At 37.6% G+C, this 23,414-nt stretch overlaps 1 protein-coding gene and 1 long non-coding RNA gene across 2 annotated transcripts; one reads left to right on the forward strand and one right to left on the reverse strand.

Moving 5' to 3' along the window:
• Window positions 1–10,747: 10,747 nt before the first annotated feature.
• LOC132783967 (ionotropic receptor 75a) lies at window positions 10,748–12,972 on the reverse strand. Its single transcript, XM_060789303.1, is given in 6 exon segments — window positions 10,748–11,035; window positions 11,037–11,694; window positions 11,757–11,927; window positions 11,985–12,115; window positions 12,193–12,376; window positions 12,455–12,972. Coding segments are annotated over 6 exon segments (1,950 nt in total).
• A 1,108-nt stretch (window positions 12,973–14,080) lies between these two features.
• LOC132785530 (uncharacterized) lies at window positions 14,081–16,978 on the forward strand. The gene is made up of 3 exons (XR_009632325.1): window positions 14,081–14,349; window positions 16,050–16,360; window positions 16,429–16,978. It is a non-coding gene; the product is annotated as an uncharacterized LOC132785530 (long non-coding RNA).
• Window positions 16,979–23,414: the final 6,436 nt, after the last annotated feature.

The raw sequence follows: 23,414 nt of genomic DNA on the forward strand, positions 1-23,414 counted from the left end.
AAAACAGTTATTTAAGACCTAATTTTAGAGATGAGAATGAATGGCTTCTGCAGTTGAGTACTTGTGTATATACTAGTATACTTGTGTAGAACGAAGTATGTATATCAATATAGCAAATAAACCGAAAATAAATTTGGAATATTTCAGTAATTTTCGGTAACTCCGTTGGCAGTTATCTCAAAGCCAAGCACTCTCGATTGTAGCCTTCCTACTTACAAAGATTGCAATAATACATAATATGTGTTTTTCTGCGAACTGTCGCAGCTCTGATGTCATATTTGATAACATATTCTTAAGCATTAATAAAAGTTATTAACAATATAAACATATCCGCTCATGTATGTTGATAACCTCAAGATCAAATACAAAAAAACAAACGCAGTTCGCTATATACTTTCATTGATAACAATATATTTTCTAGTATATAAGTAATGCTTTTGCCATAAGAGCTTTAGTTCGCTTCATCATCATCAATCTTTAATTTTGTGTGAATCAAAATGAATAAAACAATATTTGGGCTCCTTTTTTTAGTCCTTGCTGTACATGACAGTGAAGAAGTAAATATACCTATTACATTCTTCTATGAGTGATTTCAAATTCTGGTTTCTATTCATAGACTTGTCAGAAATCGAGGTACCTTGAATCATCATCATGTGGAAATTATTGCTATAAAGCCATAAAGCCATTTTTAGATCAGACAAAGGATTTTCAGAGCCAAGTGACTCACTTGAAAGATCAAGCGCAAAATTTGGCTCAGCTAGAGTCTATGCAGGCGGTGATGGAAACCAAATTTGACTCGCAGAATAAAAAGATTGAAGAGATATTAAATGTCTTACGTACCTCAACTGAAACATTAACGCAACAGATGAAATCGAAAGATGAAAAGGTCGAGCAAAGTCTTCAAGATCTACATAAATTGATTGACGGACAGCATCCAATAGTTGCGCCGTCTAATCAGAAAGTTGGCTCAAAAAATTATTATATTGAAGAATCTGAAAAAGTCAATTGGTTTGAGGCATTTAACAAATGTCTGGTAATGGGTGGACATTTGGTTAATATCAGGAACGAGGATGAATTCAATGCAATAAGGAACATATTGCATAGTGGTAATGACTATTGGATTGGCATAAACGATTTAGCTGAGGAGGGAGAATATGTTTCGGTAGCCACGGGTCACATGCCAACCTATTTAAACTGGATGCCAGGTGAACCAAATCATTACCGACATACCGAAAGTTGCGTTGAACTGCATTCCCGAGGTAATTTCCGAATGAATGATTATATTTGTAGTAAAAAACAATTGTTTATTTGCGAACTTATTTGGGAATCAAAATGTTTATTTGCAAGTTCGAGAATGTGAATTAAACAAATAAGTTAAAAATACTTTCAATCACTTGATCTTTTTTTAAATGTGTATAACAAATGCCACTACAAGCAATTATCAAGAGACGGCAGTGAGAAACACAAATTGGAACACACAATGAAATTGGTGAGAAACAAGGAGAGATGTGCAATGTTATCAGACGCTATCAATAGATGCATAGGTAGGTATGTTAAAACATACCTATGCATCTATTGATAGCGTCTGATAACATTGCAAAAATTCACATTCAAAAATATTGCTCATGTCAAAAGTTATATGCTAATACCAGAAAAATCTACAAATTCTCTACCACCACTGAGGCTCATGTATATTAAATCACATTTTTTTTTTTTATATTGAGATTTTATTAATTGTTAATTAAAAATCTGTCTTTTATATTTGCATGGGAATTCCATTTGGGCAAAACCGCCCACTAAATTAAATTATATACGCACTACGACATTGATCATTGATAACATATTTCCTCAGAATTTCAAATGCTATTCGTTTAGATTAATATAATTTATAAACAATGACATAATGCTCATCTCCGACTCTATATTGATAACCTTAGAATCACATACAAAATACTTAACACAGTTCGCTATATACTTTAATTGCACTTTATGTATTGTTTGGATTATTATATTATTGTATTTGAGTAAATAATTTATGATTTTGGTTTAGCAGATTTAGTTCGTCTATAACATCACTCTTTAATTGAATGTGAATCGAAATGAATACAACACACTTTAGCATCCTTATTGCAGCCTTGTTGTGCATGGAACGTATTAAATTGTTCAACACAAGATTCCAAGTTATGATTTTTACTCATAGAAAAATATTTGTATACCCGCTACCCATAGGGTAGAAGGGTATTATAACTTTGTGCCGGCAGGAAATGTATGTAACAGGGACAAGGAGGCATCATCGACTATAAAGTATATATATTCTTGATCAGCGTCAACAGCCGAGACGATCTAGCCATGTCCGTCTGTCCATATGAAACACTGTATCTCAGAGACTATAAGAGATAGAGCTCTAATCGACAGCATTTGTTATGTTTGATCAGCGTAATCAATTTTGTTTCAAATTTTTGCCACGCCCACTTCCGCCACCGCAAATCAACAAAAATTTTACGAAGTTTGGTATATACAATAATAACTATAGTAATTGTGATTTCTGATTGTGATCAGATAAAAATTGTCGAGGTTATTACAAAAATACTTTTGTATGGGCAAAAACGCCTACTTACTAGAGGTCTTAGATGCTTTGGCTGACAATGTGGTATATTGTACCGTCTATATACCAAATATACCATTCGGTATATTTTTAGTATTTGTGTAGTATATTTGATATATTTTGAAAATAATACCGCAATATTTTGGTTTTATTCAAAATGGGCAGCGGGTATCTCACAGTCGAGCACACTTAACTGTAGCTTTCTTACTTGTTTTTTTTTAATTTTTGTTCTGTTTATAAAAACGAAATTTTTTCTCCGTGGAAGTTTAATATTCTAATAATTTTTGTAGTGAAAACATTTATTTATTTGCGAACTTACAAACTAACTATAAATAGATTTAACATATACATATATTTAAATTATATATTAAAACATTAAATCTACTTTATAAGATTTAAGTTCAGAGTAAAGTATATTATTTTTTTTTAATTTTGCTCCTGTTTTTATAACTTTATCAATTATGCAATTAAAATGCTAGACAATTAACCAAGAAATAGCTAAAAACTGAAACTAAAAATAAATTGTTGTAATAAAAAAAAAAAATAATTTAAAAAAAATTGCATAGGTTATTTTTTATTATATTTATTAGGTTAGTTTATTATTGTATATACATGCATCGAACTTTTGACACGGCAAGTTGGGCAATTCTGAAGTTATTTTTACTCTAACCACAAACGAGCTGTTGCCTTTTTTTCATGTTGACTTGTTATTGTAATTTATTAAGCTTGTCATGAAGTTGACTGCAATTTACCGCAGAATTGTCAACAAGCTCGCCTCACACATACGCCTACATCGCCACTCTTATACAGTTGCACCGTAACAGTTACATATAAAGGGCCGCAGACTCACACGTGTGCTGCAAAAAAGCGGAAACGGATATGGCAACGCGGTTGGCTGTCTGTGACTATTTACATACATACAGACATATAGTATGTTTGCTTGTGTATATACATAAGTGTGTGTTGCCAGCACTTTGACAAATATTCCGTGTTTGTATGTAGTGTACATGTGTGTGGGAGTATTAACGGATGCAAAAGTTTGTTGCTGAAAATAAAAAGGTTTCGAAATTAGCAAGTAAAATATGCACACAAGCTCCATAAACATACCTGACTGTACTTTTCCACGGATGCGTAACTTTAACGGAAACAGACTCTTGCGGCATGTGTCATATTTAATTCATGTGGTACCATTCTCGACAACCAACAATTAATATAATTTAGTTGACTTTTCGTGCCACACAAATATTGTAATTACTTTGAATGTAATTTTTTGAAAACTGATTTGGAACTTTCAGCTTGTTCTCAATTTTGTAGAGAGATCAGGTGTTTTAAACACACAACGACTTCAAATCAAAGCGCTGTAATCATAATCAAAGCAAATGTAAAGTCGACAGTTGGGTAGGTGGGCCATACAGCAGATGGACGGATGAGCAGCTGACAGGACTCTGGCTAATTAAAATGGCAAATCGTCAACAACAACAAGCAGAAGCGTAACAATGACCAACGACTACAACAATAACAAAAACAACAATAACACAAACATCAACAACGACGACGACGTTCGTCGAATAACAGCCAATTGGCATGCAAATTTATGCACCAACTGGGCCCTAGCAAAGGAAAAACCTCCCAATGACCGAAACCAGACCCAAATCCAAACCATGACCCAAAAACAAAGCGTCCAAATTATGCAGAGTACATGCAGACAACTACAACTACTTGTGCTACAGTTACAGTTACAGTTACAGTTATAGATGCAGATACTCGTACAGTCGCAGTCAAAGATACAAAATGCGGATGCGAATGCATTTTGCAGTTTGGAGCTGCAGCTGGTGATACACACATGTTGGTAGCTTTTCAGTGTTGGATCATGATTAATTTGTTAGCTGCGTTGCACTTGGCCAAACGACAAATAAATTTTAATTTGATTAACGATTTTTTGGTTGAGTTTTGGTCGTGTATGGGCTGAAGTTGTTAGGTTTATGCGAATCATTGACAAGCAAATTTATGTCAATAATCAAGAGTAGCTTAGAGGTTTGCAAACATTAGAAAACAAAGCTTTGAAATATTTTTTTAATATAGATAAACTTCAGAAAAAACACATTATTGTAGATATAATTATTTTAATTCCAAATTATGCAGTCTGTATTAGCAATATAATAAGACACATCAGTATGCATCAGATTTCGTATAAATACTTCAAGATTTGGACAACTAATGATTAACTTTTATTAAACAACAAGGAAATTTTAAGTTTGAAGTTGAATTTTGTTTTTCTTACATGTTTTCAGGTAAATTACCATCTATGTAAAATATATACATGTTTTCCTCGTTAAGCCACAAAATTTTATAATTTGATTTTGAATTGAATATAAAATTATTACTCATTAGTTGGAGTATACGAAGGCAAAATTAGCGAATTTTCTACCTGATCATTTCGCTGTTTCGCTATGTGGTTTTGTTTGTGTTCAATTCAGTTAACAAGTCAAGTCATCTGATAGGTTGGACCAAAGGCCTGCCAGCGCTTATTATCCTTGTCACGTTCTAGGACTAACGCGTTTTGGCTTTGTTTACGGTTTGCTGTTGATGCTGTAGCTGTTGCTGCTGCTTCTGCTGCTACTAATGTTTCTGTTGTTGCTCTTGCAGTGCAAACAATTTACCAGAGTGCTGCAATTCCTCGCAGGTAAATGCACACACTCACCAAAGCAACCACAAATCACACACCTACACACACCATCTGTGAAGCCCGGCAGCGAACTATCAGTTGAATTGACTATAGGCTATGGGTCTCACAGAAACTACTGCAACCGAATACTAGTGTGAGTGTGTGGTTGCTGTGGATATGAATTGAAAATGAATCAGTTTGCGCTCTAATCTAGTCGGCCGTGAAGTGAGGCAATTTTTAATCATTGATAATTGATACGCCCCCTTTTCATTTTTCAGTATTCACTTCATGAAAAAGTGTGCAAATAAATAAAATTATATTTTGTTTACTTTATAAAAAATATAACATAACATATATCACAAAATTTATGGCATTCTTGAAGTTGGCAAATGCATAACAAGCTTTACAAACGTTATTGAAATCTGAACCCTTGAAAAACAAGAGAGAAAATTACAGTCGAGTGTGCTCGACTGTGACATACCCGCTACACATTTACAATAAAACCACATTCTACAAATATACCAAATTACTAAAATATACCAATTGATATATTTGGTAAATCGATTTTGTACTATTGTACATTTCAAATTAACCATAGACTAAAAAATGTACCAGATTATCAACCAACTAAGACCGGATTACAGAAGGAGTTATTTGCCATACAAAAATTGTTCTTAGGTAACTTCTACAATTTTGATCTGATCGCAACCAAATTTTACTGACTCATAAATACAGTAGTTAATAATACACATAGCAAAAATTGTCTAAGTTTCGAAAATTTAAAAATAGCTAATTTGATTTCTTAGAATCACACAATGAAGAAATGTCTATATTTAAGAATTTTCACTTAAATTATTATTTAGAATCACACACTTGGATAGAATTTAAAAAGAGAACTAAAGTTCTTCTGTCTGCTCATGCACCTGAAACTTCCTTTGTCACAGTCATGGCTACTTCTCTGGGTTGTTGTCTGTTTCCGTGTATCGTCCTCGACATTTATCAAGTGTCGCCTCATAATGGCAGTTGCTGCCTTTTTTGCTGGTGTCAAACCGAATCTGTTTCTATAGAGCAGAGCTGACCGACACTTGTCATACTCCATGGCATGTTTAAATGAATGGGCGGCTCATGTGATACATTTTTAAAGTGTGCTCTAGCCGGCGAGACATAAATTTAAATGAAGCTAGAGCATCGCATAGATCATGTACCGTCTGCTTCGCTGGCCGAGATACAAACTCGTATACACTGACTGCCATTGTCACAGTTTCGATGTCAACAGATTTGGGTTTGGCTCTTAATAGAGACGTTGGCATAGACACTGTGTGGCTTGGTCATTAAGTCAATGAATAGTGTCCAATGCCTTTTCGGATAGTGGCAAAGAAATAGAGAGAGGGAAAAAACAAAACTTACGCAGACAGCAGAAATTAATTAGAAACACAATAAATTACTCACACGACAGAAGCAGGAGATAAACAAAGCAAGAATCACAAGAAGAGGCATTTAATGACTCGTTTAGGCAGAGTTCATTCACAGCTAAGAATATGTGGTATACAATTTCAAATTATGCCCCAGAAGGAAAAATAAAATATTTTCAACTTTTGATATCGATTTTCTTGTAATTTTGAAAATCTAAGAATTAACTTGGTTAAGGAAACTCATATGAATGCATTTATACTTAGAAAAAAATGCTTTGAGAATTCTGTTAAAAGTGAAAACGCAAAAGTTCAGATAGTAAAGAGAATGTTCAGAAATTACAGTGGGGAATGAAACAACAAAAAGAAATAGAAGCAAAAAGAAAATCGTGCACAGATTGTGTACGCAAAGAAACTGAGTAGAAAAAGCGAAATCAAAAGCAAAAGCAACAAGAACTATAATTTCCTAAAGGACTTAATTATTTTATAATAAGCACATAACACAAGCGAGCTACAAGCGCAACGCAGCCCCCAAAGGCAGCAGAAAACGAAACTACAAAAAAAGATGATGCTGATGCTGGAGTGGTGGAAAGGGGAAAGGAGTTGTGTTGTAGTATAAGGCAAGCAGGAAGCCGTGTAAATGCAGCGCAAAAGTTTCTAAAGTTTTTCCACTCGGCAATCGGACAGAACAGTACAAAACAGGGTGAGAGCGGAGCAGAACTCAAGTAAACGGAGACAGCATAAATTGTGAAAATATTACAAATTGTTATGTCTTGCTTCCACAGCAACCAAAGCGGATATCTCTCTCTCTCTCTCTCTCTCTCTCTCTCTCTCTCTCTCTCGCTATCTCTCTTTCACTCTCTCACCATCTTTCTCTCGCTAACACGATGTCGCTTCCACTATCGCTTTATTAATATATGGTTGAATGAATTTAAGCAATTAATATTGATTTGGAAAAGTTGTTTTTATACTTGCGGCCAGATTTTGAGTCTGCCCTAGTGCCTCGACTGACATCAAATAATTGCAAATGTTATTAAAGAATATCAAGTGAACACAAAGCGAGCGACTTCAAGAAAATAACAAAAATAGTTTGTAATTTTATAAACAAAGTTAATTTCATTTGGTAAATGGTTTTTACTGCAATCCATAGAATGACAATTAGTATTTAGTTTCATTGAAACTTTACCCAGCTGACCAAATTGCACTCAAACTCAACACAAATTAAACAGCGCTTTGCCTTGCTTTAAAACAAACAATATTGATGAAACATGGATCATATTAAATCAGGTCAACAGACTTCTATTCTATTAAATGTGTGTGTATTGTATCCAACAAACTTTTGTTTACTTTGTTTAATTTGGACATTCTATAAAGCTTATGTACTCTTTGTGAGATTAACATAAACCAGTTTATGCTGGTAACATTATGTCTGTGCTTCCAGCGCTTAATACGGTAATCGCAATAGAATTAGATGTGCAGAAATGCCATTACACATACGCCCCGGTAGCCGTCACAAGCAAGATACAAACATTTAAACACTTGCAAAACAATATAAATTCATTCAGAATGGCAAAACTATAAGCATAACCAATAAAGTACATGCAGAGGCCACCACATGCAGACAGGACACAACACCAACAACACCAACATCAGCAACATTGACAAAAACAATGCATAAATAAACGGCAATGCCGAACAATTGATACTTTGGTAGAGGAACAAGCAAATGGCTAGGCAGGCTATCGAGAACAAATTCAACGAGTCTAGTCGAATGCCAGAGGACCGAGGAGCGAGACCCTAAGAGCCGAGTAGACATGTAGTTAAATGCCAACACACCAACAAGCTAAAAGGCATTAGGACCAGAAGAGGAGAGGAGGAAGAAGATCTGAAGAAAATTCATTTGAATTGCTAAACAAACACAGGCCGATGACGATGATTACGACGACCATGATGATGCCGAGGACGAACGAGCTTAATCATTTTGTAAATTTGCATAATTTGACGTGTGTGCAGAAGTAGTTGGCCAGACAACTGAATATATCGAATTTGATTGAATAAAATACAATGTATGGATGGCTAATGTGTTTGTATATATTTCAATCAACTTTACTATCAATTCGTCTGCTCTTCACACCACAATCGATTTTCATTCAAAACAATATAAAATTGTAACAGAAATACATATTTTAGCTTTCGATTGAAAAAACTATTCATGAGTATCAAAAAATAAATTGCATAAAATTATATCAATCGATATGTCAGTAACTAAGCTTTTTAATATGAATTGATATGCGATTCATTTAAATTTGGGCACATGAATTCGATAGAATAAAACAGAATAAGAAAAGATAACCTCAATTAGTGAAATTTAATACAAACAAGTTGAAAAGCTACAGTCGAATGTGCTCGATTGTTAGATTACGCGGTATTATTCTTAAAATAAACCGAATTCATATACCGCAAAAATACTAAATATATCGAAGGCTATTTTTGGTATAATAATAATAGGATTAAACATACAATTTTTATCTGATTGCAACAAAATTTTCAGGAATGATAAATACTGTAGCTATTATTGTATGTACCGCAAATCGAGGACCTAGTTTCAAAACTACACTTTTAAATCATTTTTTCCGATTTGACGGGGGCGAAAGTGGGCAATGCAAAAATTTGGTACAAAATTGATCTGCGTGCAAAAATGACAATTACTGTCGAATTATATGTCTATCTCTTATAGTCTCCATTCATACGAATGGATGGACAGACAGACAGACTTGGCTATATCGTCTCGGATGTTAGGGTCGAAGATACCTCTACATGCCTGGTACTGACATTTCCTGTAGACACAAGTTAAAATACACTTTTACCAATGAATATAATCATATATATTTCAGGCCTCGATTGTAAAAAAATTGATTTTTACCAAATATTTTATTATATGCTACTCGATTTGTTCGTAATAAACCTTTTTTATACGAGTTGATATGCGATTAAAACAAGGAAATACATTTTAAAGTGTAGATATGAAATACACAAAGCAAAACACATAATTCAACATATCTTTGATATTTAAAATAAAAAGTTTCATATAAAATAATCGTCACTTAAATGGGAAAGAAGAGTTAATTTTCTTAAGAAATATTAAATTAAAAAATCAATTCATTTCTTTTATTCTTGGAAACTTTAAAGAAAACGTTTAAATGGCATAGGCTCTAATTAAAATGTATAATTCACAAAGGCTGAGCCTATTTTCATTAACTTTTCATATGCTTAAGCCAAGTTTTATAATGAGCCACCACAACTTGATTTGACTTTAATGCCAACTGAAACACTGACAGTCTTTTAGATAGGATGTAATGTAGTCCAATTACGCAAGTGAACATTGCTAGGCACGACAAGCCTTTAGTAAAGCACTTTTCCACCTGTCAGGTGTAATTGCAGTCAGTAGCGACTCATTGCGGCTATCAAGATCAGAGCCAGACGCACATTACCCCCAGTCAGTGGGCCATTTGTCTGTGTCATATTATGAACATTTAATTGAAGGTTATGCGTGACGCCAGTTGGCAAATGCTTAAATAGATATAACCAGGCCATAACCATTCAGTTTTATACAGCCAGATTGTGCGAGAGTCGTCAATTGCATTTTAATACGATTATTTAGTGATTATTATTGCTGTTGCCGTTTACTACTGAGTGAGCTTTGGACAGTCGCTATGTGGATTTATTAATAACATTTCTGTTTTGCTTTAAGTGTTGAACATGTTGAACTTCAATATTGTTGATTAAATATTCTATACTCTGTCAGATTAAGTACTTCTATAACTGACATTTTATTGTGCTCTCTCGAAGAACTTTGTAACTATAGCCAAAATGAAAAGTGAACTCAGCGAGCAGAACTTAATTTCACCTTCTACTGCTTCCAGCTTGCAAGTGTTTGCAGTTTAATGGAATTTTTAATTTATGCGCTAAGCTTGTGCATTATTAAACATTTTTGAATATTATTAAAAATGCAAGCAACGAAACAAAAAGCACGACAAATTTTTAGTTATCCCCCCATTCGACAGCTGATTACTTTGGTTTGTTCCGAGCATTGATCCATCCGAGCAGCAACTCGACAAGGAACACCACAGCACTGACCAGCATGGCCAAGAGCAGCGCGAATAGAGCGGGAGCAAAGTGCTTCAAGTCCACCTCCACTTGGGTGGCCTTGAACAGCGAACAATCCGGCTTTGGCAGCGTCCACAGTCTGTCGTTGTACTGCATTAGACCAGTTTCACGCAGATGGAGCAAAGCATGGGCCAAGTGCTCTCGCCAGGGTGAGCTTTTGGGCAGCACAGATCCGGCAACATACGGGGGGATTAAACATGATCTCTTGCAGCTCGCAGAACTGTTGCTCATCGAGCAGCTCAATCAGCAGTCGATACATGCGATCGATGGCCGAGTGGAAGGCAAAGCCGCCGCCTCGAATGCGTTCGGCGCCCTGTTGAATGTCCAGTATGTTGTTTTGGTGGTCACGGCAAATGCGATGGGTGTAGACATCTCGCACCAGCTGATTGGTAGTGTTGGTGAAGAGCACAAAATTATATGAAATGTTTTCCATACCAATCTCGAGACTGCTCTCGTACAGCGCCTGGAGAGTGAGAATTGTGCGAGGCGTATCCGAGAGCAACGAGCCCACAATGAAGGCGCCATAGAATTGCATCAGCATAAAGCTGAACAGGCAACTAGCGCTAATTAGCAGTCGAGTTGATGGCAAACGGAACAGCTCCAAGGCTGGACCTTGCTGCAGATACGTTTCCAGTATGGTGAACCAGACGAATGCCAGGTGTCCGCCCACTGCCGGCAATTGATGTTGCAACGTGTGCTCGCGTCGCTCCAGATTGATGTGCAATGGCAGCAGGATGGTGCTGCACAGCACCAGAGCGAGGACACACCACCAGACCTGTGTGCTGAGTGGCTCAAAGAATATGTTGCGGATGCTGCTTCGGCGCGGGTGGCGAAACAAAAAGTGTATGCTGAATCGAAGATTGGCGAGTTTCATTAATTGAGATGCACATGTGTCGAACGAAGTACTTACAGCTGTGTGTGCAACACGGGCGAGAACTGCACATAGCGCTGCCTGTCAAGCACAAAGCGCATGGGGCAGAGGGCAAAGTGCGCCTCGCCGCTTGTGACTTGACCCATCACACCTGACCAGCTACCATTTGGCTGCAGCTGGCCCCAGTTGTCGGTGAAGCGAACGTCTAAGCTGCAAGTTGGAGTCAATCAGTCTGGCGGTTTAGATTTCTAAAGTTAGTCTACTCACCTTAGGTTAAACAGACTCTCCATGAGGCGAAATAACTGAAAGGTTTTCCGTTGCATCGGATCCAGCTGAAGCAGTTGCCTGTCGTTGCTTAGATAGCTCAAATCGTCATAACCCGGCGGCTTCTCAATCAACTGCGGATTCGAGATTGCAGATTGAAGTGATTAAATTGCTTTTGCTTTTATGCTTTCCAGCTGTTGCAACTACTTGCCGCAGTGCTGCCAATCAGCGTTATGTTGCCCAAGTTACTGCGTCGCCTCAGCCAACTCTGGTTGAATTTCGGCCAAAGTCGATAGCCAGCTGCCAAGCTCCATGCACCCTTTGATTCCACAAGCAACGGTGTCTGTTGACCCAACCTATACACATCGTACAACAGCCAGCTTGCACAGAGATTGCTGCGCCTGAAAGCAATTATAATCTTGAAAGCCAAATATTGCACATACGCCTCGTTGTATACAACTCACTTGCTACACGGCACGCCTCTGATTGCCACTGTTATGTCCGCATCAATGCTTATGTTATATGCAGACAAATGCTCTTTAATAATACTCTCGTCTGTTCGATTCGCCTGGCCGGAGCCCAGCATAAACCACGCCTGACTATTGTTAAAGAGACCCGCCTCTGAGGCTGCTTGGTATACCCAAAGTTTTGCAGCATCGCCCTCGAATGCATCGACTAAAATTGCAGTGCGTGGCGCCTCATAGTAGAAGAGCTCTTTGAAATTCACTCCCATTCTGGGTGTAAAGAACTGTATCCTATAGTTGGACACAAGAAGTCTTCGGTAGCCCTCCATTTGCTCTGTCCAGGTCCAGTTGGGTGGCTCGACTTGTGGGAGTCGCAAGAGAAGCGCATGCTTTAAGCGGTGGCAGCGTAAAAAGTCCTCAAAGGCGACCAGGTCATTGGAATTTATGTTTTCAATTTGCGCGCCACATAAAAATTTTGCCAAAATTATAAAAATCCATAGATTTATTTTCACTTGCAACTTAATCATTTTATATGGCCACTTTCACTTGCCCAAGCCACTTTTCTTCTCGTTTTTATTATTTCTCTCGTTCCGCGACTTGCTTTGGCTTTATGCGATGGTCTCGCTGGCTTTATAAAGCAAAGAGCAGTGCTTCACAAATACCATCGCATGTGCATAATTTATGCGTTTTGTCAATGCAACGGGCTCTTTATCCTACGGAACACCACAAATTACGTGGCAGACAGGCAAATTGTGCGTTAACTGCGACTGCCACATGACAGATTAATTTTCCTAATCATAAAAATACCAGCAAATTAGCAATATTATTAGATTGTTATGCGAATCGGAGGTATTAGGAACAATTTATTTTAATTACTAGTAGTTCAACTTTTTAAGTTCTTATTTTAATCAATAGCTTCATTTAATATAATTATATATTTTATTTGCTACCAACTTACAAATTATGTAACTATAAGTATTTCATTTCTAATCTATTTTATGAATATATAATAATTATAATCGATTGTTTGTTGAAGATGTTTTATATACCCGCTTCCTAGTTAGGTTAGAAGAGTATGAGAGCTTTGTGCATGCAAAAAATTAATTAATCAAGTCCAATTTCCTGATTAATGTCAAAGATATTCGTCTGCCTTTCCGTTTTCCGTCTGCTCGTTTGAACACCTAGACTAAACGAGAAAAGTATTTTTAGATGTCGAAAAAATGGAAAACAAAGCGTAATTTTAAAGCTTTATTTTTGGTATACATACATACATGGTACAATCATAGCTGCAGCTTTGATTTCATGTCAAAAACAGTTGCTTTATTAGAGTCTTAGCTGCTTTGGTTGTTAATATGATATTTTTTTGTATTTATGATGTACTATAAATGTAGCTCTATATCGATATACCAAATATAGCCATCGATTTATTTAATTTTATTTTTATAATACCGCATTTGCTTTCCTTGAGAATTGGTAGTCACAGTCTAGTACACTCGAATGCAGCTTTCTTTCTTATTTCAGTCATTTAGAATCTCAAGTGTGTTGCAGAAGCATGCGTTCTGTGTTTAATTGACATTAGTGTCCTGAATTCTGTTTCTACATAAATCTGCTTTTATAACTAGACTATAAATAAATCGTTTCTAGTTTTGAAAACTTTGTAAAATATGATTTAATATCAGAGTAACTTTGCGTTTACGATTTTCAGTAAAATCATGTTTTGACTTTTTAAATTTTCCTTTCATTTGGCGACTTTAAGAACCACAAGCAGATGGAACATTAAGCAGGACAAAGCTTGCAGCATTAGCGTGACATTATCTGACTGCAGCCAAGAAGCTGCAAGAAACGACAGAAACGCGTGTTAACATCGAGGGAAACGTAGAATCTTTCTATGCTCCGCTATAGAGGTTTGTAAACTAACCGAGCGGATGTGTGTGTGCTTGTGTGTGTGTGTGTGAGCGGGAGAGTGAAGAAAAAAAGGAAAAATACAGCACGGCGAATTTTGGTAAAACTTGAGAGAGCAAATCCTGCAGCTTGCAACTTAATTTCATAGCACGCCAATGTCGCGTTGCATGCAACAGCAGCAGCCTCGTTTGGGCAATTTGCTACGACAGAGCTTGCCACGTGCTGTGGCAGCAGCTAGAAATAGTAACAGCAACGGCAACAGCCATGGCAACGGCAAACAGGACTTTAAGAGCCTGCTACGAAATGAAAATGAATTACATTTAATTTGCTGACATTTTGGGTGAAAACGTCTTTGTTTTCCCTTTGTTTTGTTTTCTTCCGGCGGACATGGGCGTGAGCGTGGTTGTTAACTGGGGCGTGGCTGTTTAGTTCACATTGCCGGTAATGACAAAAACATTTGCTGCAAGGCCACATGCAAATGCAACACAGCAACATCGTCAGAGTCCTCGCCAACATAGTAGTAATCCCTCTGCAAAGAGAAGGAGGAGGGAAGTTTCTGCATTTTATCGCAGATTTTTGCATCAAATACGCGAGTTGCATACGGACGCGAGGCAACGAACGAACGCTTCACGCTTTCGGAACAAAAAGAATTTGTTCTATTAAAAATGGAGCGAGAAACACATGCCGAAGAGAGACAAAAATTGCGCATACGCCATGTTAACCGTGTACGCGACAAAAGCGCAAGTGACATTTAAATATTTCTGTTTAAATTTTGTCTTTCTCGTTTTGTGCTTTTCTTTTCCTCTCTCTTTTCCTTTTCGGCGGTTATTTCGTGTGTTTTTTTCTTTTGACATTTTGTCACACATGTCAGACACAACGTGCAAAAATTCACCGAAAAAGAAATAGAAGGTAAAAAGTTTTCATTTAATTTTTCATACGATAAATATACTCGTATATGGATGGTATATTTCCATGTAGTATTCTCTGCGTTTTGCCAACTTTTCCCGTCTTGCTAAATTGCCCGACGGGAAGTTGCCTTCACTGTCTGCCTTAGCGTATGCATTTTGATGAGTGATTTGGCATCTGACTTGGTAAGCTCCGCATGTTCTGACAGTTAATAAATGTTAATTTCCCAGCGAAAACAACATTTGGCGGATTTGACGCATTTGATACTCGCGGCGCTGTCTGGTTACATGGCAGCTATCTCGATGTCTTTGTATCTCAGTCTTATCCCCACGGAATATTCTGACATTTTTTTTTATTTTTGTGTTGTTTGTGGCAAGTATAATTATACTCGCATTTAATATCAGTCATGCCACTGGGTAATAATTTATTTAAAATTGTCACAAAATTATGCCTGCGCCATTAGCTTTTACGTAGCACAACAGTTTCGCCACACAAGACTAATTTCCAGGGCAGCTAAAGAGCTTTGGAGTAGCCATGGCAAATGATATGCATCCAGAGCTGAAATATCAACAATGTGATGTAGAAAAATAAATTTTAATTAATTTTACAATAACGGACATCATTATTATAATTTGCATATTTTCTGTACAGTATTTTTTTCTCACAATTATTTTGGCATTTCGAGCGGCAAGCTCTGGCAAATCTGTGCACGTAGGCTGGAGAGTATTTGATATAAAAAATATATGCAAAAAAAAAGAAAAAACAACAATTAAAAGGAAAGAAAACCCCCCTGCAGCTACGAATGTACCATAAAATGATTTAACAGCCTGCAGAACTGGGAACTTTCATTTTCGGAGGCGATGCGAGGCGCCTTAGCAAAGAGGAAATATTGTTGGAAAAATAAAAATTACTTCAATTAAGCGTGGAAATAAAAATCAACAAATGGTGCTAGGCATGAAACACAACTACGGAAGGCAGAAAATGTGAACTGAATAAACGCAAAATTGATGAGAAAATTCAATTTGGCTCCCAGGGTCATAAGCGGCCATTAAATTTTTTAAACCGAAATTTTAGGCAAATTTTAAGCGTAATCACAGTTTACTATATGTAAGTTCTGCCTTTCATTATTACTTAATGGTCGCGTGAACAATTTTCTTTATTTTATTTTCATTGAGTGGAGGGAAAAGTAAAGAAAATGAATTCCCTCAGCAGTTGAGCTACATTAAGTCAACTCATTATGAAATTACGACTGCTGCTGCTTGCAAAGAAAAAAGCCGTAAAGAAAATAAGTAGAAAATCGCAATGTCGATGACGGGAAGCACGAAAAGCCGACAAAGAAAACAAATTAAATTTAATCGATTTGTGAAAAGCTGCCAGCCAACACAACGTCATCAACAACGAAAAACTACTGCAGAAATAGTACAACTAAAACTAGAAGTTGGCCAAGGCGCATAGAAAATTAAGTGAAGTGCGCTTCAACGCGAACCAAACGGGAACCAACCAAGGACCAACGAGCAACGACCAATGGCCAACACCAGAAAAAGCTACTTGGCGTGAAAATCTTCCGCCTTCTCACACATTCCCTCCCTCTCTCTCTATCTCTCACTCTCACTAAGCGCATTCTAAACAAATTAAAATTCAATTAAAAAGATGAAATGTCATTTCAGTGCTTTATAACTAAGAACGTAGACCAGAGATTGGCAGCAAAGCCCAGCTGGCTGCCAACGTTCCTGCAATGCTGCTCGCATTCTTGGTGCTTAACACTGTTCAGCCAAGCTTTATAAACGGGCTAAGCAGATAAAAACCACTTAAGAAGAATTTAAAATATATTCTTATAGGAAACGCTTCAGCACTCAATAATTTAAATACTTTTACATATTATAGTATTTAAATTATGCATATTATATTTAAATTATTGCTAATTACTCCATTGATAGAATTAAAGAAATTGCTTATCACTTGTGCTGTTTAATCTGACAAAATGCCATCCCTAAGAATATCCAAGATCGAAAAGGTTAAAGGTTATAAAACTTAAGTCACTTAAAGTCTTCCGACACCATTGATATTTTCAAACGGAAGTGCTGTTAGCGAAAATCAATTCCTCTAGAGATTTATATGGCACTCTTGATAATCTTAATGGATGTATATAAATAAATTCGAACTTTTTAAATATAACGTGGGTATTTTATAATTTATAAAATTGAAATAATCTGAATGGCATTTGGCAATATAAAACATATAAATATATAAATTTAAAAATTGATTCTTATAATCGAAACATTATTTTTGGCATTTCTTTGTTGCACAGTGAAATCGGCAAGTGCTGAGCAAGTAGAGTAGTTTGCAGCAACGATGCTGCCGAGACTGATGTTGATGGTGATGATGATTTGCGTGCTGTTGGCTCTTTTGGTTCCGCTGTTTAATCTCAACTAAAAAGGCATCGCATTCAATTCATTTAGCGGCAACACATTATCACAGACGCCAAACATCATCAGCGTCATTCCCGTTTGCTGTTCGGTTGTCATTGGCTACAGTAGCAACAAGAGCAGTAGAGAACAACAACAATAACAATCAGTTCTGTCGTTGCTTTTGAGGGTGTCATTAATGCTTCACGCAACTTGAGACTTGAAGCATCATTTCCAATTACGGTTGCTGCCTCCGACATTTTGCCGTTTATGATTTTTGGTCAGCCGGTTTGGATTTGTCAATTTTCTTTTTCACTTGCTGTTTAGTCATGGCCATTGATGTTGCCCACAAAATGTTGATGCTGCTGGCTGCCAACTCTCATTTGATCTGCTGTCCTTCATGATGGATGCATTAAAATCTGGCAGCTCTTTTTTAGTCCTTCCCAAATTGTTTGTAGACTGAACATTGATTTTTGTCTATCCAGGCTGAATTTTCATAAAATATGCATGTGAAAATGAAGAAAATATTAGTGTGCTCTAACTAATGTCAAGTTATGAACAGCAGAATATGAGATGTGTTTGGCTGATTGAACATAGAATAGTCAAAGTGTTCTCTTCGGTGTCAGAGCGTGAAATTGTCTGCAACATATTGCAGAAATCAATTTGAACTGAATTGCTGCAAGTTTCAGCTGAAGTTTAATAAATATTATCAATAGATATCTTATCTAACCAGGTGCACACTTACCCAGTCATTGTTACCAAGTGAATACGCAAACAAAGAGCCTGAGTGTTCTTTTACCTGCCCATCTCTCAGTGACGCACTTGACGTATTGATCGGACAATCATCTTTGTTCAATTAAAGTTCCATCCCTTGAACACTTGAGGCAATTAAAGGGCTCCTTTTGCTGTTATCCCAGTTCGTAACCCTTTGCCAACAATAACGCAGCTTAATTTAAAATTTAACCCTTTTACTTGAGGCGCTGACCGCAACGCTTCCTGTCCCTGACCGGTTCGGTTCAGCGATGCAATGATGAAAAAATATTTTCTTTCCGGAGTTTACAGCGACGTCGACGATGTCGACGACGACAGCAAGGCAAATAATTTTTACAAATTATACGCTCACATGCCAACTGTACAGAGCAGGACAAACAATGAGTAGAACAGCTGAAGCACTCGACTATAAGGTACCCTGTAAATGCTTTGGATCAACAAGGATTTTAGTAAATTTATAATTAAAATTGAATTTAAATTCAATAGGTTTTAAAAATGATTAAATTTCAATATTTGCATATGCAACTCTGTTGAGAAACTTGATGTGTACAGGGTATAAATTATGTTGAAGACAGAGTAAAATGAAGGGAAGAAAGTCAGTGCAGAAAATCAAGCGATATTCAATGAGGAAAGGCAATAACAAGGCAGTCGAACAGCTCTCGGTATGGCATGGAATTCGATGATTGTGTTTGTTGTTGCTCAGAACTGTACCAATAATAAGTTCAAACAATGGCGGCAGCAAAGCAGCTACTCCCATTGCTGGCCATGTTTGTTTAATTTTTGCCACCGCTGCGCCTTCGTTGCCAGTTTGCTGTCGGTTGTTGTTGTTGTTGATGTTGTTGTTGTTGTTGTTGTTGTTGTTGTTGTTGTTGCTCAACTGGCGCTGCAATTGTTCCAATCGGCCGCCAACTGCTCGTTTCCGCTTTTGTTTTTACAGTCAGCTTTTCTTCTACTTGGCCAACAAACAGGCTTCAAATTGAACGGAAGCATGGCACGAGTTATGCTCCAGCCATGCCCAACCGCCTCTATTCTAGCAACCTACCGCCCATTATCCAGCCCTTTTGTCCCTCTCCTCTGCCCAGCATCAACCGGGCATGCCTACTTGCAATCTCCGGCAGCGGCGGAGGCATTGTTCCATGTCCATAGCTCGGCCCGTTTCAGCATCTTTTGTTGTTCGGGGGCAGCCGCCCTTTTGTCGCTGCTCTTCCGTTTTACGTTTTACTTTTTTTCGACGCCCACGAAATCTCTATCTCTCTCTCTCTCTCTCTCTGTCTGTCTCTTTCGATCTCTCTCACCCTCCTTTTACCGGTCCCAAGACCGGACTTCATAGTTGCGCCCAATTTTTCCTGTGCTTCGCCGTTTGATTTGCGCTGATTTCTTGTCAATGTCTGTGTGAGAGTGTCCTTTAAAGGTTTCTGTTTTCTTCTGCCTTTTTTCATCAATTTTATTTTGTTAGTTTCCATTTCATTGAATTCTCACATATCCGACTCCCACTTCCACTCCCACTCCTATTTTACTCCGACTCTACATTCGCATCCTCATCCGCCATCCAGCCATTCAGCTAGTTGCTCAAATTGTGCCATTAGCCGGCGTTGTCCTTGGTACCCATTTTCAGCGTCCCAACATTATCCTTGTCGGCAACAAAAGGGTTCTTCTCCATTCCGGCCCCGGCGATGTCCTCGTCGTGCGGCCATAAAATAACCAATTTGCATAGTTTAGTTAGTTGGACGCATCCGCTGGCGACACTTGTGCTCTTGGCTCTTGCCTGGATTTTTACTAGTAACCAAACCAAACCGACCCGAACGGATTCATACCCAGTTGGCTGCGCGCTCTAAGCCTATATAGATGTATATGTATATATCGAACTCCATGTATACTTTGTATGTGTCCCATAATTGATGACTGTTGACAACAGCCACAACAAGAACAACATCAACAATAACAGGAAACGGGCAGATCCAAATTTTAAATTATTTTCTTCTTCTATTCTGTTTGCGTGTGTAAATTTAGCTTTGCATATTTATTGCGTATCATTCAACGGAATTGGATCAAGTAAAAATTCGAATTGATTGAACCTGATATAAAATGTTGGTTCCAAGAAATAATGAATAGCCGCCTTCGTAAATTAGTTTCACCTGACTAAGTCACTAACAATAAGAGCAAATGTATATTGATGGATTACAAGCAAAATCTCTAATTTCTAAAGGTAGTCTACTAGTTAGCTTTTATCCTAGGTTAACTTTATTTATGAGTAGTTATTACAAATTCTGGCATTCTAAACGAAATACATTTTTAACTTTCCTTATAAATAAAAATCAACTGCGAACACAAAACGATTTTATACTTGAAGAATTGTATTATATGAATGTTATTATTATTATCTTATATGGTTTACCCCATTTCATTAAGTATCACGACTTAGTTCTCATCTTCGTTAATGGTGTTCTAGCGTCTTTCCTGACGATCGATACTCGTTCCATCTTTAATCGATAGGACACTCACTGCTGTAATCGATATGACAGTCTCTTGGCGTTGCCAGATTCATTCTCATGTTGTATATGTTGTTGTTTCCATCCACAAAGTTCTGTGTGAAAAAGACATTTAAAAAATTCCAAAACAATGAGCCCACTAAAAGACAATTCAAATTTAAAGTATTTTGTCATATTAATTAGTAATTTTAATTCGTAATTTTAGTTAATTGTGTCTAACAATAAACACATGATTGTTAACCTAAATATTTACTAATTTTATAATTAATTTTTGTTCTTTTTGAGCAAAAGATAATATTAGTTTTTAAAAATTCAGCGCGTGCAATTGCTCAATTTCTGAGTTCACACTTACCAATAATTTGCCTACGTATTTTTTATAAAATTTAATAACTAAAAAGAATTTCACTCCAGCACGGCTTTAAAAAACCTACCATACATTTCAGAAATCGAAGTGTTGACGGAAAAAAAACAATCTTGAAAATAATTTGGGCGTAACCTGCGGCAGTTGCCCAAAAGCGCGCTAAGGTCATTGCGAGTGGGCTGCCAACTATTTTCATAATCATTTAACGGTTTTTGGGTAAGAAGAGGTGAGAAGAGCAGACCAGCAGGCAAGAGGAGCGCACTCGCACTTGGAGTCGCACACTCAATGGCCATTAAGTTCATCGAAGAATGTTCAAAGAGTGAACACTCGAGATGTGATGGCCTCGTTGCTGCTCACCAAGCAACTTTGGCCTCTGGGTGCACACAAACCGCACACTTGGCTCAACAAGGTGGCCAGCGCCACATCCACCTGGCTCCGATGGGAGCAGGTGAGAAGCGCGAGGTGGTTTGCTGTTTCCCCTTGAGACTCAGCCAACCATGAAATGCGGAAGTGACGCACTGTGCCGCGTCGGCGTTGGCCGAGAGCATGAGGCAACTTTATAGAACTTTCAAGACACTTGAGACAATTTTGCAACTTTCTTTTCGGTTTTTTTTTTTTTTGTTGGCAGTCTGGATGTGTCCATTGGCAGCAGAGGTGCTGACTGTGGTGCCTCTCCAAGTATATCTAACTAACGACCTCAGCTGACGAGTGTCCGCTTATTGATTTTTCAATATGGCAGCTGCATAATTGGCAAGTCTCGTTGAGAACTTGTGCAAAATCAATGGAGCGCATTTCCCAGAAAGACGTTCACATTAGGGAGCATTATCATTTGACGTTAACTGGCGATAAGCCCGCCAACGGGAACCGATAATGGCGCCCACGTTGCCTGCTAAATCGAAGAAATGAAGCTGCACTTAACGCCGACACTTTTGACAAGTAGCGATGGGCGATGGGCCAACCCCTCCCCAAAACCCCATCACACTCAGTCACCCACACCCACACGCACACCACCATTCAGTCAGGTGTTGGAGGGGCGGACATCTGCCATAGTGAAAAGCTCCTTAAATGGGCGCGCATTAAAGCCGCATCATACATTTCCCCTCCCTCTCCTTTGGCCCCGCCCATGTCCAGAGTAGCGCTGCAAAATGTGCTTTATTTTTGGGCGGAACTCCAACTCCATCTCAGTTCTTCGCTTCGTGCTCTTTTCTTCATTTCTCTCTCTCCCTACATTTTCTTTTTTTTACAACAAATTGGATTTGCGAAAAAATCGCTCACCTTTCATTTCAGGCGGATTAATGGTGTCGAAGCGAGCAGCGTGCACAATAAAAACACCAGCAGCCCACGACGAGATTGAAAATGGGTGGCAAACTGCTGCCATCTGACAATGGGTGGTCGGTCCGGCAAGTGCTCCGTTTTGAATGGTTTGGGCTGTAGTTGGCTAGGATTTGGCTGAGCTGCCAGTTTGAACACTTGTAATACAATGAATAAATGAAGTGGTTAAGTAATTGAAAAGCGATTTAGTGGATCAATTTCCATAAGTGTTATATCTTTTCTCGAAATTCATCAATTAGATGGATTTCCGAATTACATGATTTTGAAGATGTCCCAATAATTTATATTGCGATTCTCTTTAGAAATTATTTTTTGTACAATCTTTGCTTAGCTTAAAGTGATTCTTTTTTATTCGACTTTCTTTCTCTCTCTATATAACATACATATACCTCTACGTTATGTCTGCACAAAAGATAATGTGAAAGTGTGACAAGTTCCAGTTTCTTTACAGCTGACTGCACATTGAAAACTCTGTGCCAATTTACCACTTTCCAAATTCAATAACATAATTGTTGCCATTTATGCTGGTTGCATTATTTACTCGCATTTACATTCCATTTCAGGCACATATCTGATTTCTGTGGGAAAGGCAGGGAGCTGCTCTTGTGGGTGTACAATATACAATGGGCCACATCTTATGCTTTTTTGTATCAGTGCAGTCCATGCTAATAGCAAGGCATTCACCAGCCACGCCCACGCACCAAACGCCCCCACGACCACTCGCTCACAGAGCCGAGTCATTGTTGTCAGCATTATTTGCATATTCTGTGTAAAATTTACTTCCTTTCATTTATTTTAATGCA

The sequence above is a fragment of the Drosophila nasuta genome, chromosome 2R (assembly GCF_023558535.2).
Source record: "Drosophila nasuta strain 15112-1781.00 chromosome 2R, ASM2355853v1, whole genome shotgun sequence".
Lineage (NCBI taxonomy): Eukaryota > Metazoa > Arthropoda > Insecta > Diptera > Drosophilidae > Drosophila > Drosophila nasuta.